The sequence below is a fragment of the Lacerta agilis genome, chromosome 6, assembly GCF_009819535.1.
Source record: "Lacerta agilis isolate rLacAgi1 chromosome 6, rLacAgi1.pri, whole genome shotgun sequence".
Taxonomy (NCBI): Eukaryota; Metazoa; Chordata; class Lepidosauria; order Squamata; family Lacertidae; genus Lacerta; species Lacerta agilis.
Window position 1 is genome coordinate 18,781,904 of NC_046317.1, and position 19,155 is coordinate 18,801,058.

Sequence of the window (19,155 nt, forward strand, 5' to 3'; positions counted from 1 at the left end):
TGTGAATGCTTTGGTCTTCCTGAATGGGTTACGTTCGAAAACAGAGGTTCCACTATTTTTTCCAGAAGAATATTTCACCTAAAATGGCATGGCAAACTCATTTCAGCACAAATTTACTGTGTCTCAAAATAGCAATTTTTACCTTGTCCACAGATATAGTCACGTTAGTCTGTTGAGCAAAATCTATAAAGAATCATGTAGAGTGGTAAAGACTAAGGATACAATTCCATAACTACTTTCCTTCTAGTAAATGCCATTGAAATCAATGGTATTTACCTTTGAGTAGGATTGCACTGCAATACATTTATTATGGCATTAAGTTCGGTGGACTGGAGTTCACACCAGCAGACTCACTAAATATTTATGCCATAATAAATCTGTAGGTCTTTAAGGTGCTACAAGAATCTCTTTTACTTTTACAAAATAATGAGAGAATGCGGAAGAACCAGTCTTCCTCCCAAGCTGATATTTCAACAGTAATAGTATATGGGTTGATTCTGTTTTTGATACTATGTTAAGTTTATTGTAGACTTAACATTGACTTAAATGCTATTTCACCAGAATTAAGACTCTTCCAACACTGCTTTTACTATCTGGTGTATTTTATTAGCTTTTTGTTGGGAAGATCAGCATCCAGATTAGACCTTTTTCCATCCCGTTATATGCAGGAAAGGACATGTTTATGTAATGCAATTTATTCCTGTTGGTTCTCTTCAGTTGAATAGAACCACACACATACCATTTTAATGTAATGATCTAACATAAAAACAAAAATGAGTTTTGAGAAGATGAAACACAGCAGGACTTTCATTTCTTGAAAATATGAGGCAATCTGTACACCTTGGATTTACCTCATTTACCAGATTTAACTTTACCTGTCATGGGGGTTGGAAATCCTGAGGATTATGCAAAGTAGGTTATATGAAGGAGTCCATGAGGTGGACTTTAGTAATACTATGATTTCATTGAGTTAGTTTTTTGGAGTGTCCAAACCATGGGAACTCCAGAGTCAATGACACATTCAAATCCTGGTTCCATTTGGTTCTCCCTGCTAGATAATGGTTTGCCCGATATTTTTAGATCTTAATGGGTAGATGATAAGTACCATAATAATTTATAATAATAATAATTTATTATTTATACCCTGCCCATCTGGCTGGGTTTCCCCAGCCACTCCTGTAGGGCACATTCAGAAGAAACTTTCACCCATTAATATGAAAGGGAAATTATATATTGTGGTGGCATGGACATGTCAAAAACTAGCATGAGAACCATATATTGTAGAGTTGGAAGGGACCCTAATGGTCATCTCGTCCAACCCCCTGTCATGCAGGAATCCTGCCTTAGCCATCCCTAGGTGCACTCAAACCACCAACCTTCTGGTTAACAGATAAACACACTGGCCGTTGTGCCACAGGCTCCACTCTAAGAACCTTTATGATTGTATCTAAATCCAGCAAATAGTGTCTCATATGTGAAGTTGTCAAATTTGGAATTTCTTTAATACATAAACCAAAAACTTACACGTTTGACAAAATTCAACTATCTTTGGTTCAATCTCACTTCTCTCATCTGAGCTCCACCTCTCTCTTATTAGGGTAAATTCAACAGAAATTGAATTTTACAGATTCAAAGACCTAAGTTTTCCATACGGTTGAAATTTTAAGATCTCAAGGCATCTGCAAATTGAGATGATTTGTTTCAATTCTGTATCAAATTAAATCTAAAATAGTTCTATGCTTTTAATTATGCAGACTCAATATATCTGTCTATACTGATGGGGTCTGGCCAAGGTCTGTATTCATCGATGCCTCAAATTAATCAGTACTAGTGACCATGTAATATACAGTGGTACCTCCGGTTGTGCACGGGATCCAGTCCAGAGCTCCGGTCGGATCCCGAGCTGTCGCTTCTGCGCATGCGCGCGTGGCAAAACCCGGAAAAATACTTCCAGGTTTGCCACGGACGTATCCCGAAGGATACGTAACTGGAGGTCAATGAAAGTAGAGGTGCCACTGTGATTTAAAAAATGCTGAGGCATGTTCTGGAGAGGTATAATTTATTCTGATGCATGTACGGCATAATTGAACAAAAAGGAGAAGACACGGTTTTGCAGCTATAATTTGGGTGTTTTTTGTTTGTTTGTTTGTTTTTTTGTTATTCAGATGATTCAAAATTGGGCAGGTTTGTTTGCTTGTGAATATTGAGATATGGTGTGACGAAATAAGTCAGGTATTCTGAAGGCCTCTTCAGAAGATTTCCAATTTCCCTATGCTTTTTTTTTTGACCTAGCAGTTGGCTAAAAAGACAGAGCCCTCTTGAACTTTCCCTTTCCACTTTTCATAGCTGAAGCCCTTTCTAAATTGCTTCGCCTTAGAGCACCACGAGTCCTTTCCATATTCTTTTTGGTACACTACACAGATCTTATCCCTCCAGGTGCAGATCTGTCACAGCTTTGCATTCAGAAACACTGACTGAAGACACAGGTCAGTCAAAATCATTTGGGTTTGTCACGGGCCACTTCTTAATGACTCCTATAAAGCGAGGCGGTCCAGTTCTTTCGCTTACAGCCCCAGGTGCTCTTCCTTCCTATCCTAAGGAAGATTCAGCCACTTATTTTGGGTACTTCCAATTTTATTTTATTTCTTTTTCTATGCCAATAAGATAAATAAAAAGAACTGTAGCTCACCTTACCGTATCTAGGGTTTTCATTTCCTCTGGCAAGCTTTTTAAGTCTCAGGAAAGGCACTTACTCATACTTCACATAGGGACTTCCTAGGTCTTCCATTTTTATAATTAAAAAAAAGCCACAACACTGTGTGAATTGGGCTTAATTCGGATTTAGAAACCATGCAAAGAAAATATGTAAACCGTGCAAGGAAAATTCTGAATTCTCATCCTCTAGGAACAGTGAGGATAAAAATAATAAAATCACACTATATATTTCTATGTCTGATCTTTGTTTCCTTTCCATGGTGGTTTTTTTTTTTTTTGGAAGCATTTTTTCACCTAAAGTAAAGTTATCCTCAGATGGCACTCAGCATCCTAGAATTTGCAGCCCACTGTACATAGTGCATTTCTGCATGTCTCTATTTTTCCTGTTAATACGGTGTCCATAGCCACCCATCAACAAATATTCTCTGCGCGGTTTTCAAGCAAGGCAATAGTGGAATTACAATCTATAACAGTTTAAAACGAAAACAAAAAACCAAGCCAAATTTTGAGAGTTAGCAGCATTTGATCACATTCAGTCACTGAAACCAATGTTCAAAGCCTATCTCTATCTATCTATCTGTCTCTATATCTATCTGTCTATCTATCTACCTAACTATCATCTATCTATCTATCTATCTACCTATCATCTATCTACCTATCATCTATCTACCTATCATCTATCTATCTATCTATCTATCTATCTATCTATCTATCTATCTATCATCTATCTGTCATCTATCTATCTATCTATCAATCATCTATCTTTCTATGCAAACTCCATATATATTTTGCTCCAGTTAATGCATTGTATTTTTAACTACCTTGTTGTTTCTTATTTCTGCCATGCATGTATTGGCCAAAGTGATCAAAGGCAGCTGCTGTGAAAATGTCCTGTGCAATGCTGAATGATTAATGATTCCATTTTCCTCAGAAAAGACCACAACTCTAAAGGATTTCTGTTACACTCAAGCACAAACCGCTTAAAAACCATCTTCTCCCCAAAGTACTCTACTTAAGAAAAATAAAAAATAAAAAAATAGCAATTGCAATTAATGAAAGGGGGAAGAAAGGAAAGCTTCAAAGAAAACAGAGTGGCTGCGTTTTGAAGTGGTGAGGGGGAACTCTTGACCGCTGTATGAAAGGGAAGAAGGAATACTGGCCATCATTGCTGACATGCTCTTGTTTCAAATCCGATCATACGAAGCCTGGCTTGGCTTGTGTGCTTGTTGCCCATTTCTAAATGTAATCTGAAGTGGCTGCCTTGAAATGAGAGCATGTTTCACTGCACCAGTATGTTTGAAAAGAGTGTTCGGTTCAAACTTTGGCATCTACAACTGAGTAGAATATTCAGGTAACGGGCCTGAAGAGGACTGCTGCCAGTGGTGTGTCGTCAGTGGACATGGGGGGCTAGGACAGTCCCCTAAATGTTCGCCTGGTGCCTCCTTCCAAAAGCCCAGGAAGCTTCTGCTTGACTTAGGGAGGGAGGTGTGATGCTCTGATGAGTCCAAGAGCCCTCCTGCCATCTTCCCAAAGCCCGGCCATGATGCACGATGCTCAAGTGCACGATGCCACAATGTCACCCACCTCCAATCAGCCTTGCAAGCTGGCGCCTCCGGCCCCAACTGTTCTCCCACAAAAAAATTCACTGCATACCACTGACCACAGCCTGATGCCTTGGGGAGTCACTACCAGTCAAAGTGGTCAGCAATGGCCATATAAGGCATTTTTATATGTCCATATCTTGATGATAAGCACCTGCAGTCCTCAGCTGTGGATGGGTCTGTGTTTACCCAGTTGCCATTCCTGGAAAGACGTAAAACTATTCTAGTCTCAGACCTTGATGCAATCTTTTGCTGCACAGAGTGAGACTCTGGACTCAACCTTATTTATTGGATGCCAAGGCAACATCCATCCCTGTGTTCTTGAAAGAGCTGGGAGAGAACCCGAGATGAGGTGCTGTCGTAGTGGCAGCTCTCTGTCTCAGGTAACATATTGCTTTATGAGCAGCAGATTGCACCGAGTACATCAGAAAAGTTTAAAATAGGCATCTGAATAGGGTTCTTAATTGTGTGGGAAGCCTCTGTGAATAGAAAAAAGGACTAGGATGTGGAGAAGCTGGAAGAATCTGTGTGATGTAAAGGCATGTCCCTCAACCCTTTTCTACTCAAGTTTCTCTTGATGGGCTTTCGCCAACAAAGTGGAGTGTTAACGTCAGAAGTATTGATACCATGCGACTCATTATTTTGAGTAGCTGCCATTTGCTTGGAAACAAAGGATCAGGTTGCTAGAATACAGTCAGTCATAACTAGTGGTCCATAGTTACCTGGTTCAGTATGCAAATTTATGCAACTCATAATGCTCAGGTTTATTAGGAATTGAGCACTGTTTCCCCTGGAAGTTTTGGTCCAGCTTGGAATGTTAAATGAGATTCTGCTCACATATGGCCGGCAGCTTTCAACAGATCAGGTACCGAAAGGAAGCTGCTTTCTAGATGCATTCACAGAAGTTCCTTAATGTTAACTCCTGACTTTCAATGAAAGGGGAAGCTCAGTGTTATAGCTCATATGCATCACATGTAGAAAGCCCTTCCTTCGATCCATGTCTCCCACAGTTAAAAGGATTGGGTTGTACGGCCTACAAGGGACCTTCTACTGAGATGCTGCAGAGACAGTGACAATCAAAGTTGACAAGGCAGAGCTAGATGAACGAATAGTCTGACTTGGAATAAGGAAGCTTGTTGGGTTTCTAAAATGTCATTGACTGCTGTGGAACTTCATGACCTTTTAATTTACTGAGCTGCTTGAGCAAATAAACTGGGGGAATGTCTGAGCCCTTCGCTGTGCCATTTGTGTCCATTACAACTTCAGTCACGCAGGTGGTTACCAAATCAAATCACAATTTTCTAAGTGGGCAGTGTGATGCTGCATATGCGCCTAGCACCCTCAGCATGCTCACACCAGCATTACAGACAAAAAGAGGAAGCACTGAGCTTTCCTCATACGAGCTTTCCCAAAATGCTTTGCCAAGAAACCTCATAAGTTTTGAGCCAATTCCAAATCAAGCCAAAGGGAGTTCACCCATCACTGCTCATTACTGAAATGATATATTTAGGTTTTGTGTGATTCTGGGTTTTGGGCTCAAGAGAAGAATAAATTTACTTAAACATTTTTTTTAATACTGTATAAATGTTGCATTTGCACAGATCGTTTACATATGGCTTGCAAGCCATCTGGTGTACTAAACAGCTATCATCGCCAATAAATTGTGCCGTGTTTGCATTTGAGGCCTGCAGTGAAGATTTTATTATTCGTCTGCATGTTATTTCATTATTTGTCGCTATGTTTATTTATCATTCTTTCCCTAGTTTGAGCGCCTGACATCACTTTCAATTAAAGTAAATCACTTTGAAGTAGTTTTCCATTAGCATTTCCTAATTCTCTGGGATTTACTTTCAGACAAAGTGAGGGGCGGGGGAGGAGATAGAGAGAAATAATGCTGTTTGATGAGAATTCAGGTAATAGCAGAAAATGATGTTTGATTTTTCTGAAATAATTCTGGACTCTTGTAGGGTGAACCTGGGGAAGCTGGTAACCCTGGCCCTCCTGGAGAAGCTGGAACAGGGGTAAGTGTTTTTTTTTGTTTTTTTTTTTAAAAATAACATTGGATAAAGTGTTATTGTAACGTAGCCTTAACCATTCTACAACTTCAAGGGATACCATGTCTTTATTTCATTGCATCAGGGGTTATAGGTGTTTCCTGGGTATATGAATGAGAGAAAGAGCCCTTGCACTCAGTCCAAAGATTTTTTGTCATTAGCTACAATCTGATTGTCTAGTAAACCTACACAGCTCAGCTGCCTGGACATACTCAATGGGCTCTGGAAGCTCAGCCTTTCAAATATTGGGGGTTGCTGGTTCAGAAATTAGGCTACATCTTTTTCTTCAGCTCTCCAGTAGTTCACCCCAGTTCCTGGATTCCTCAGTGGATCCCTGCCCTGTCTGCCTATTTTTCTGACCCAGCTGATCTGCTGGGTCCTCTTGCCTGTTGATCTGAAGAAACTGCCCTGGCCCCAATTGGCTTCCTTGGGGTTTCATTCTGGAAGGACTCATTGATGCCCATCAACATTTTATTGGCCTACAGATTAGGGACTGAATTCTACCAACATTTATCCAATAGCCCTTGCTTTACAGAGGATAATTCAATGATGATGATGATTTCATTTATATACCGCCCATCTGACTGGGTTGCCCCAACCACTCTGGGTATCTACCAACAAAATATTAAAACACACAAAAAATCAAACATTAAAAAACCTTCCTGTACAGGGGCTGCCTTCAGATGTCTTCTAAAAGTCTGATTGATGCCTATTTCCTTGACATCTGATGGGAAGTTTGCACACCAATAAATTCCTTTCCCATTTCTTACCCCCTCCCTGCATTCTTGCAATCGGAAAAATAAATGATGCCAAAAACGTGATTGGCAATGGGACTACTTTCCAATCTGGAGGCTGATCTGGACCTTCTACAGGTGTTCTACACACACACACACACACACACACACATATATATATATATATATATATATATATATATATATATATATATATATATATTGTGGGTGGGGAGTTCAATATGTTACAAAGCTTTCCCCATTAAAATGTGGCGATTATCTCTTCAGAACGTTCTACAGCTGATTTCCTTTTCTGCCCCTGTGCTAGTTACATAATGCCCTGACAATTGTCTGTCCTTCTCAGGGTCCAAAAGGAGAAAGGGGTGAAAAGGGTGAGGCTGGACCACCAGGGGCAGCTGGACCAGCAGGTATTAAAGGACCTCCAGGTGATGACGGACCTAAGGGTAACCCAGTAAGTGACCCTATCATTTAAAAATAAAGTAAAATAAGGCAATGGATTTGTAATGCAATACAGCCCTGTTCCATGAGTTTATTCTTTCTGACATGCTAGAGCCACAGCAGCCATGAAGGTAACTCTATACAACCCTCAGACTTATTTCAGAAGCCTAGTCCAAGACCTCTAGTCGTACCCCTAACAGCTCAGTGGGTGAGAAGGCAGAGGGAGAATTTGACATTGAAGGACAGAGAGCGAGGAAGGGGTGGTTGAAATACAAAGAAATATAGGGAAATACTCCCACTTTTGGCTCTGCTCCCACCTACTTCTGGCTTCGGCCTTGCCCACACAACATATTACCTTCAAGAAGATGGGGCCCCTATTAGCAAAACAGGCATCCTACTTCTGCACTAAACCTCGGTTAATTCTACACTGTGTCTGCCAATAATAACTTGGCTGTTTGTTGCTACTTGTTCCTATCTTTAGTTGGTGATATCAACCTTAACTTGCTTTCTGTCTCTGTAGGGTCCTGTTGGCTTTCCTGGTGACCCTGGTCCCCCTGGTGAACCCGGGCCTGCTGTGAGTATCTTGACAATTCAGGTGGCTAGTAGCAATCCTGTACACATTTACCCGGGAATGAGTCACGTCAAACTCTGTGAGGCGGCTTCTCTGTAGATGCAGATAAGATTGCATTGTATCATAGAATCATAGAATTGTAGAGTTGGCAGAGACACTGGGGATCATCAAGTCCAGCCCCCTGCAATACAGGAATATGTAGCTGTGCCATACGGGGATCGAACCTGCAATCTTGGCATGTGGCTTGGTGGAGGCCTGTGGTTGGAGAGTCTTGTTTGTGAAAATATGCTTTGAGCAAAAAGCTCTGTTCGGGGGACTGGCCCATTTTTTCTTTTGCCTTTAATGGAAGAGAAGCCATGTTCTAACCATAAGTAGATCATTTAATCTGGACGGTTGTTTTATGTCATATATATATATATATATATATATATATATATATATATATATATCCCACCAAGCAGGTCACAGGTACCCATGTTACACACAAAACAACCCTCTGAGGGTGGCCCAAGGTTAACCAGGAACTCTATGACTGAGGATTGGAACCTGGATCTCCACACTCTTAGTCCAATATTTGAACTATTATACATTGAATTTTTGTTCCAGTTGGCTACTTTGCCCAGACCAAGCAAGTGTCTGAGAATGAATGCTGCTAAAGCTAATTAGGATTGGCCTTGCAAAACTGCCTATAGGAGAGGCTGCCTGAGAACCATATGCAAGTCCCTCTTGAGAGCAATTAGATGAAGTGTGGGATTTACACGAGCAATCTTTTCTGCAAGTCCGTAGTAGTTCTTCTAAATGAACGTCATTTTTTCTGTACAGGATACAAAATTCAGGCACGGTTAAGTGAGACAAACGTTGTCTTTTTCTTCCTAGGGGACTGATGGTACAGGAGGGGAGAAAGGAGAAGATGGTGACGCCGGCCAACCTGTAAGTAAAATATCTCTAATAATCTTGTAATATTTGGAATGTGTGGATTTTCACTAAAAAATTGCAAGTTGCATTCCTGGAGCATATGAGGACACACACACAAAATGAAAGCAAAATAATGCAACCATTGATTGCATTTTCTTCTCAAATTTCAATCTTTTCTCAGTGGGAAACAAGTACTGGAAGTGGATGAATAAGGACCAGAGGGAAGTAGTTAGTTGAGATCCAGAACAATTCATAGGTTACTTCCAAATTAAACTTTGCTTGGACTTACACAGGTCTTTCCAAAGACCAGCTGCATGACACGGCCATTTGGGAATGAATTTTATGCTGTGTGTATTCTTTGAATGAGCAGCAAGGTAGACACTGTGAAGAAAGTGATATATAAAATGCTTTTGTGGACAGGCATCTACCAGGAATTTAGAGAGCTACTTTGGACAAAGTTAGTGGGGAATGGGAATTTTAGGCATGCCTGAATTCCAGCTCACCACATCAGATCAAAACGTCTTTTCAATATCAATCACAATAATTTTATTTGTGAGCTGCCTTTCCAAAGTTAAAACCATGCTCAGGGCAGCTTACAACATATAAAAATCACATCATTTCATAATTGCAAATAATCATAGACCAAAAAAATGTAAAACAAAAGAAGTACACAACCAAATTGAACAATTTCCGCATGAGATCTAAAATAACAATACAAAGAAGTTCCAGAAGAATGTCCAGTGGTGCCTCTGTAATATGTATTTAAGAAGGGGACACACTACTCTGTTTAAACTTTATTAATTCCACTGATAATGAAACCTAGATGTGAAAAGCCAGGGGCATCCTGAGATAAAAGCTTGTTGGCCTTTCCAGTTATTCACTTATAATAGAGGTGAATGAGTAATTACTATCTAGGAATTTGGGGGTTGGGGTGGATTTGTGATGCACTTCTTGAGCAAAAACATTAGGGGACAGTGCACACAAAAATGCACATATTTATAGAAATAAAATGCAAAGTGCATTATATCAGGGGAGAATCGTTTGTCAAAAAACTATGCACATATTAGGAAAATGTCCATTCAGAAATGTGTATATTAGGAGTACTGCACATGTAAATTCATACGAATTTTCATGCAGACTTTTTTTTTGGGGGGGGTGGTAATTGATGCAGAAACTGTTTGAGGTCTGTCCATTTGTACAACTGTCACCACAAAGGATCCCTGATCAAATATATCTGGAAGTGTCAAGGACGGTTCTGTGTCAATACAATATTTCCTGATCTTCAGTGGCACGTACCAAGGGTATTCATACAGATATTTTTATTTTTCCAGGGTCCACCAGGTCCTTCAGGTGAAGCAGGACCCCCTGGACCTCCTGGGAAGAGAGTAAGTCATGCTTCTCTATGCAAGTTTTTCCCCTGGCATTTTACCTCAATATCATTTCCCTAACATTGTGTGTGTCCCCCCCCCCCAAGTTCAAGTTTTAGTGGGCTTGTTTTCCTATTAAAAAATAGCACAAAGAACCCAATTGCCCCTTCTCTTCCCTCCTTCCCCCATGTGCTGTTCTGGGGGCTCTCCTGACCCCCAACCCACCCCAAGGCAGTTTTTGGGGTTGCAGTAGGTGCATGGGGAGAGGTAGGGGAAAAATCTCACCACACAAGCCGAAGTCTTTCATGCCATAATTCATGGCCACTTCTGGTACAGCCCATTTCAACTTCAAGTTACAAGCAAACCTCGGATCCCGAACGCCTCTGTTTTGAAACGTTTCGGCTCCTGAGCCGCCGAAAACCCGGAAGTAAAAGCTCTGGTTTCCGAACGTTTTTCGGAAGCCGAACGTCCGACACAGTTTCCGCTTGAGTGCAGGAAGTTCCTGCGACCAATCAGAAGCCACACCTTGGTTGTCGAACATTTTAGAAGCCGAATATGCTTCTGGAATGGATTATGTTTGACAACTGAGGTTTGACTGTACTATAAAGGTGGAGTTTTGACAGCAACTGTTTCTGCAATGCAATTGCAGAAAAGTAATTACAGTAGTACCTCAGGTAAAGTAATTACAGTGGTACCTCAGGTTAAGAACTTAATTCGTTCTGGAGGTCCGTTCTTTACCTGAAATTCTTCTTAACCTGAGGTACCACTTTAGCTAATGGGGCCTCCCGCTGCTGCTGTGCCGCCACCGCCGTTTGATTTCTGTTCTCATCCTGAAGCAAAGCTCTTAACCCGAGGTACTATTTCTGGGTTAGCGGAGTCTGTAACCTGAAGCGTCTGTAACCCAAGGTACCACTATAAGTTGATTTATGTCACACATCCTCAATCTGGGATCACTCTCATAGGAAGGCATAATAATGTCAAAAATCATGTTTATGGCAATCCATTGATGTGATATTTTTTCTCTGTGTGTAGCTTCAAGATCCAACTTGTACACAGTATAAACAGTTTTAACAGAAATGTAACATATTTGGGAAGGTGTGTTGTTTCCTTTCTTACTTACAGAGAAGTTATGAATTGTGTGTGAGATTGCATCAGAGCAGTCCCTTGGTACCAGTGACCTTTAGGGGTATAAATACACTTAACTTAAATTCGGCATTGTACCTGAGTTGTGGATCATAGAGTTGGTGATGATGAGCAATTACTGTATGTTAGAACAGGGTCAGAATGGCTATAATACATGTTGAATGCATTTTGTAATGAGTGCATGGTCATTTTTTTTTAAGAGACCCTAGTGCAAATGCATTATTCAGCTCTTCCTGTTCTGTTGTTTTTCCCCTAGAATTGCCATTTTTCTAAAAGGAAAAAAAAAAACCATTGCTCATTATTATATGTTAATTCATTGAAACTAGTGCAGCAAGCTTTGATCTATTTAATTGAGACAAATTTTAATCAGCACGCCTGTGGCTTAAGGGCGCAGTAGTTTGGGTTTTTTAGGGCTGTTTTTTGTTCTGGTGTGTTCCAGCAACAGGGAGTGAAAGCTAAAATATTAATACAATATAAAACCCATGTGTTAGTCTTCCGTGATGAAAGAAATGTGTTTGATGGCACCTTGAGACTAACTTTTAATCACCTTTTTATTACAAAACGGCATCAGCTTTTGTAGCTGACAACCAACTGCTTCAGATGGCTGAGCTGGAACTGGGGAAAGCAAGATGGAGAGTTGGTTAAAAGCTCATCAGGATGGGAAATCCTGTTGTTCTCTCAGTAGTAGTATACTGAATATTTTAAATGTCCAAAGAAACTATAATCCCCGTTAAACCACAGTTTATTACAGACAAATTTCATTATTTTCTATAATTTTATTTATAGATTTTTAAACAATTCAACAACATTTCAAATTTAACAATCATTCCACCTATGACTTCCCCTCCCTCCCTCCATGGTTTCCCCAAAATTTCAATTTATGCTGCATATTATAGTCACTCTATACTTTCACCTTTTTACAAAATAAAAACAAAAAGTTCACCCCCACTGCTGTTCTTACTCAAACCCTATTTGTGTTTTAACATACTTACACTGAGTTTTTAAGTATTCTGAAAACATTTCCCAAACTTTTAAAAAACCAGTCTCTCTCCGATCTCTAATTTTACACGTCAAACTTGCCAATTCTACATATTTTATCAATTTCAGCTGCCATTCTTCCTTGGTAGGTGCCACCTCATTGCACCATTTTTGTGTGCATAGTATTTGTGTTGCCGTCATTTCATAAAGAAAGAGATTTATCTTCAGGGAGGGATATCTGCTCCAGTTTTCCCTAGTAAGAAAGCGTCTGATCTTTTTAGGAAAGTTACTTTAAATATCCCTTTCAACTAATTATAAATCATCTCCCAAAAGCTATTCTCCATGTTCACCACATATGGTAAAATGAGCCTTCTACTTCTGCTTCTTAACAACAACAACAACGCTACCAAATTATTGTGTGACTCCTGTTTGCCTATATCACATTCTACACATACACAGAGCTATTAAGAAAAGCAGTTCTGAGGTTTGTAATGCTATGAATTATCTGCATCATTCTCAGGAGTCAGCTCTAGCTCTTGTTTCTCTGTTTATTATCATGCCCTTTTTCAATGTATCAGAAAGTTACCACTATGGAAGTGTTGGCAAAATACAAATTCATTGAAACTAAATTGGTTAACCGGTTGAAAAGGCAGGTTAATGAACTAAAAATTATTTGATTCGTTGGCAGCCCAAACAAAAAAAATGCATTTTTCAGAGGAGTTTTATCATGGAACAACAAGAATGGCCAAGATATTTTATTTTTTTTCTGTTTCGTTTGTATATCCATATGCCTGCATATATGCCTGCTAATAATAATAATAATATTATAATAATAATAATACTCTTTTTCTTTTTTTAAAAAAAAAAGTAAGTTGCTTGTCTGTGGCGATAATTCCATTTGGCCTCACTCAGAAAATAACCACATGTCACTACTTTATATTCTGTTGCTTAGAAAACACTATAGTCATAAATTCATTGAGTGAAGCTTACTCCCAAGTAATATGTTTTAAGATAATGATGTAAGATAGAAGAATGTTCAGTGCAAAATAAAAAAACAATGTCTTCAGAAAAAAAATAGCAATGTTTTAGTAACCTTCAAAAAGTTGATAGGTCTGTAATTATCCCACTATCATTAGTCTTTCGACGCTTTGCAGATACACAATAATCTATGCAGATGTATGATCATCTAAACCCTCTTTCTCAACTAATTAGTTGAATTTTTAACAGTTTTTTAAACATACAGCAGCATTAAATGTAAGCCATAATCTATTTAACAAAATGAGATAAACTGTTCTATATAATTGGCTTGAGTGAGCTGACATGCTTAATTAGTTTTATCTATTTTACACAATAATCTATTTGTTCCACCAACTTACTGCACATTTATAATGCTGAAAACGATTACTGTGGCATTAGTAATCTTTCCACTAGAAGTGGGATATGACTCGGTCGAAGATTTAACAATGAATAAGTTTATTAGAGCTGAGGGAAAAGGCTTTTTGCCATTGTAACTTTGTTTCATCCAAGCACAGCACGCTTGAAGGAAGTGTGCAATACCTCCGAGAGGCTTTAAAAAGGGGCGGGGGTGAATGAATGGACAGTCCTAATCCTTGGGAGCAAAGGAGTTTTACATCTCATAGACATGTGCTCCCCAAGCCTGGGGAAGCTCATTCACTCCTGGTCATTTTGTCCCATCAGCTGAACTACAAGATGGTGGCAACCCATCCTAGTACAAAGGTTATCTAGAATTATCATTTAATCTTGCTTAGGGATGAGGGAGAAATTTAAGTTCCCATTAAATATGAACCTACCAAATCCACACATTCCCCAAAAAACTTTTTTGGGAAACTCTTTGGGAACTGAAGGCGTGCTGGTCCTCCACCCCACTCCTAGATCATTGGTCCATCACAAATTACTAGCATAAGCCTATGTGTGGAATTGGGCTTAACATGCTAAAATCATAGGAAGCAGCCTCATACTGTTTGTCCGTCTATTGTTTATCCACCAAGCTCAGTTTTGTATATACAGTTGTACCTTGGACCCCAAACATCTTGCAAGTCGAAGGTTTGGGCTCCCGAACAGCACAAACCCGGAAGTGGGTGTTCCGGTTTGCAAACGTTCTTTGGAACCCAAACATCCGACATGGCTTCCGTGGCTTCTGATTGAGTGCAGGAAGCTCCTGCAGCCAATTGGAAGCCACACCTTGGTTGCTGAACGTTTTCGGAAGTTGAACGGACTTTGGGAACGGATTCCGTTCGACAACCAAGACATGACTATACTCTGACCAGCAGCAGCTCTCCAGGTTCTAAGACCAAGGTAGTCACTATCACCTACTATCAGATCCTTTTTTTCAAACAGGAGGTGCTGGAGATGGAACATGGACCTTCTCCGTGCAAAACATCTGTCCTATCCATCAGCTATGGTCTCTAGCAATATCTCTGGGAAACTGAGGAGCATAGAAAGCTACCTCATACTGAATCAGACCACTGGATGATGTAGCTCAGGGGTTGGCAAGGTTTACCTCACCTGGGCTGGTTCACTCCAGCGGAGATCCCTCTGTGGGCTGGATTGTGCGAGCGCCCATGTCCGCGATTTCCTGCGTCTGCGCAGAGATGATTTTCAGTGCCGCGGAAGCGAGTCCCCACACCATGCTGTGCTGGTTTAGTGCAGCACGCAGGGACTTGCTGAGTGAGTGGCTTGGTTCAGGGGTGGCTCAGGGGGTAGGGTGGTTAAATGACTCCCGTGGGCCACTTGTGGCCCATGGGCCTTAGGTTGCCTACCCCAATCTAGCTCAATATCTACACAGACTGGTAGCTGTCCAGAGTTTCAGACACAGGAGTCTCTTAGTCCTAACTGGAGATGCACAGGGATTGAATTTGGGACCTTCTGCATGCAAAGCAGGTGTTCTGCCATTGAGTTACAGCTCTTCTTCCCCTGACTAAGGCTGAAACCCCAATTCCACTTAACTGAATTCAATAGCATTTACGTCTCAGTAGACACAGTTAGGCATGTGTTGTAAACCTCTCCTGTTGACACGGGTGGCATAAAAATAAAAAGTTTGACTTCCGGTGGGATCATTTCTCAAAAGAGCAGAATGTGCTTCTCCTAGAAGCTGCAGTGACAATTCTGTGGCACAATCTGCATTTCACAAGCGACACTGCTGGTTTTTCTTACGGTGCTGTGACTCCAGAACCCTTCTGGAAAGCAATGCCACTATGAATTTATATTTCCACCTACTCAGTAACAGGGAGATTGAGTGCAGATTCACTGCTTGGAAGCAGAAGCCCCCCTGGGCTCCACAATCATTTTGACTAACATATCCATTGCCCTTTCTCCTTTCACTCTTGCACTCCCATCTCTGGTGTGTGTTCTCACCTTATTTCACCCCTCACATTTTCCCAGGCGGAAGCCCTCCTCCTTTCCCTTTTTTTCTCTTTCACACTTTTGAGTGTCTTTCCAAATCAGTTTCTTCTTCCACCACAACAGTCAATTGGTCATTCCAGGAAGCCTTTAAATCAACGGTGCTGCATCTGGCAATTAAATTCTGTCTCCTCAAAACTTCAAGAATTTGTTAGTGTTTCTCTCCAACTAGCCAAAAATGCTGAGGGTGAGGAGATAGTATCTTTCCCTGTGAAATTCTCTCTGTGAAACAGTTAGCTTAAAGCTTTCAGCACCATCCCCGACCAAACCTGTTGTATGCTTCAATTCAAGCTCAAGAATTTTGTTGTTTTAGCCAGAATGCTAATCATCTGTGCTTTGCACTACAATGTGAAATAACAGCTCTTGTCGTAAGAGGATTCCTTTCCCCAATCTATTTGCCAGGCAAAAATTGATCTGCTAAAATTACTTCATGGTGACTTCACCATCTAAAAAAGTAGCATGTGAATCAGCTGTCATCGATCATGAGGTTTTTTTTGTTTGTTTTTTTAAATGAAGGAGAGCCTCTCATTCTTTTACCATGATTCTAATGTTACTTAGACCCTAAATGCCTGAACAAATAAGGATTCAAAGTTTGAAGAAGAGTTGGGGGTACAGAAGCCCTGCCCCAGTGCTGGCTCCTCTAAGGTTCTTCTCAGACTTTCTCATAGACTTCTAGCTGAAGGTACTTAGAAGGTGTCATGTGATCAGGAATATCGAGTCCCACAAAGGCCTATCAGTGCTGATGCCCTGCCTGCTACAAGCCACCATTTTGAATTTTCCCCAGCACCACAAGGGTCAAGCTCTGGGATGTTGTGGGCATTAAAAAAAAAAAAAAAAGTGGCTAGGTGGGAGCCCAGGGAGAGTATTTTGCCAGGGGGTCCACTTAAACGTGGAGCTGGCCATGTATACTTGGTGGACACATTATTTATTTATTTATTTATTTATTTATTTATTTATTTATTTATTTATTGATTTATTTATTAGCTGCCCTATCTGACTGGGTTGCCAGAATCAGCTACTTTACACAAAGACATTCTCATCCATATGTAGAATGGGCCTTCCCACAGTAAAGGTCATCATCATCATTCTTTATTCGACAGTCAGTCAGAAAAAAAAACATTTATCCATACAAAATTAAAACATCTAGAAGGAACTTTAGAATAAAACATAGCCAACGCTAACATGAAGCTATACAGATAAACCCATGTCAATGCAATCAATTTTAGTCTTACGACGCTTAAGAGCTAGAAAAAGAAATTTGGCCACCAAGGAAGCTGTTTTTCCTGTAACATTATTCAACAAATATAAAACCTGTCTTTCTCTGGATAGAGAGCTAAGTTGAGATAAGAGTGGGGCTATAAGATTTTGCCTGAAATCTGTATAGAAAGGGCAGCTCAAGAGAATATGTTCAGTGGACTCTAACTCTCCCAGGGCACAATGACAAGTTCTCTGGGTGTATGGGACTCCCCTATACCTTCCCCACAATACCGCAGATTCGAGGACATTTAATCTAGCCGTTGTGAGGAGCACTGTAAAGGTAAAAAGCTTGACCAGGTAACTGCGAGGCTTCTTTAAATGTCATGTAAAACAGTATATATTTAAAGGGGGGCAGGAGCTGGAATCTAACAATGATTTATGCTGGCTTTGTTTTCCTATTATGGGCAAAGCATTTTGCTTTCTCTGCAGGATGCCCCATGAACTTGTAAATGAGGGTGGAATTCCTTTCTTCCCCTCGGAGCATATCTACACAGAAAGGCTAGTAATATAGCAAACAGGTGTGGTTGCTTTTTTCATCCTAACAAATGGCCACGTCATGTTTATGTGCCTGATAAATAATGAATGGCACTTTGCTTAAAAGACAAACAAGCATATTTTCAATCAGCTGACTGATGACTCCAAATAGCATTCCGAACATGTTTTTCAAGGGAAGCCTTCAGGTTGAGGAATGAGATGAAGATAAACTGCTTCCCAATGTTCACCGGCAATCAGGCAGAATGAGAAAAGTTGCCTCTTTGGCCACTTTGTCGACTCATGGAATTATTTGCATTTGATAAATGCATTCCCTTCAGAGTGTAAGATAAAATCATAAATAGGCAATGAAACAGTGGCTCGGCTGAGCGAGAGAGATCCAGATGTGTATGCAGCCCCTGGCAATGGGGAAACTGCAATTCACATCTGGATCCATACGGCAACACCCCATGGAGTCTCCAGATGCATCTTTTGAGGCAAAAGGCAATGCATATTGGAGGGCATCGGTTGTTATGCCAGACTAGTTGCCTGTGACTTTCTATTCATGTATTTATTTCATCACATTTTTATTCCACTACACTTCCAAGGAATTAATGTTTCTCCACCTCCCTTTTTCTCCCTGTCTCAGAGAGAGAGAGAAGGAGAAACAAGCCCAGGGTGACCCAGTGAGCTTCAACTGCAGCTAAATCAGAGCCTGTGGGTGGAGGACATACATTAATTCCGTGTACTTCTTGTTGCTCGGATCTTTCATGCCAGGTTGTTGTTTTTTTTTAAGCCTGCAATACTACAAAACCCAAGCCAAGGAAAGTAAGATAAATAACAATTAGCCATCTTTTCTTTGTAGAAGCACCATCTGTGCAATGCCTGCAATCACAGGGTGTTAACGAGAGCCGTTCATTTACCCACTTTGCATTCAATGCAGAATTGGCACTGTTTGATAACGAATGCACCCCTTTTGTTTAGCAATCACGATTCATTGTACTTATAATTTAGCGATCACAGTGTTCTTAAGCTCTGCTAATTAATGTTGCAGCTGCATTCCGAGATTATGCAAGAAACATACTTATATAGTTATTATGAAGTTCTTTCACAGCTTCTCCCACCAGAAGAGAATTGGTTTCAACCATTTTACAAGCTTGCTTGGAGTGAGTCCCGTGTAGCAATAGAACTCATTGATTGCCTCCTAACAAAGGGAACTTTTGTGTGTTACACACTAACAAATCTGGGTTTGCTCCCAGAGGACCACAAAGAGAGAGGGCGCCTCTTGCCAGCCATCTGACAAGTGTGCATGTGTGTGCATGGTGCTCATACTGTACACTCCCATTTTCCATAGTCACACTTTGCATTGTTAAGTCTACGCTTTTAAAAAATGGATGCCTAAGTAACTAAATATGTGGCAAAGCCTAAAGAGAAAATGTTCTCTCCTTTACAGGGGTGCCAACTTGAATA

At 40.4% G+C, this 19,155-nt stretch overlaps 1 protein-coding gene across 1 annotated transcript in view; it reads left to right on the forward strand.

Annotated features, from left to right (window-relative positions):
- Nucleotides 1–19,155, forward strand: part of COL11A1 (collagen type XI alpha 1 chain) — a 254,149-nt gene that overhangs the window by 207,709 nt on the left and 27,285 nt on the right. Inside the window, exons 50-54 of the mRNA XM_033151495.1 lie at nt 6,284–6,337; nt 7,469–7,576; nt 8,084–8,137; nt 9,011–9,064; nt 10,381–10,434. Of these exons, the coding sequence (XP_033007386.1) occupies nt 6,284–6,337; nt 7,469–7,576; nt 8,084–8,137; nt 9,011–9,064; nt 10,381–10,434 (324 nt within the window). The remainder of the gene's footprint in view (nt 1–6,283; nt 6,338–7,468; nt 7,577–8,083; nt 8,138–9,010; nt 9,065–10,380; nt 10,435–19,155) is intronic.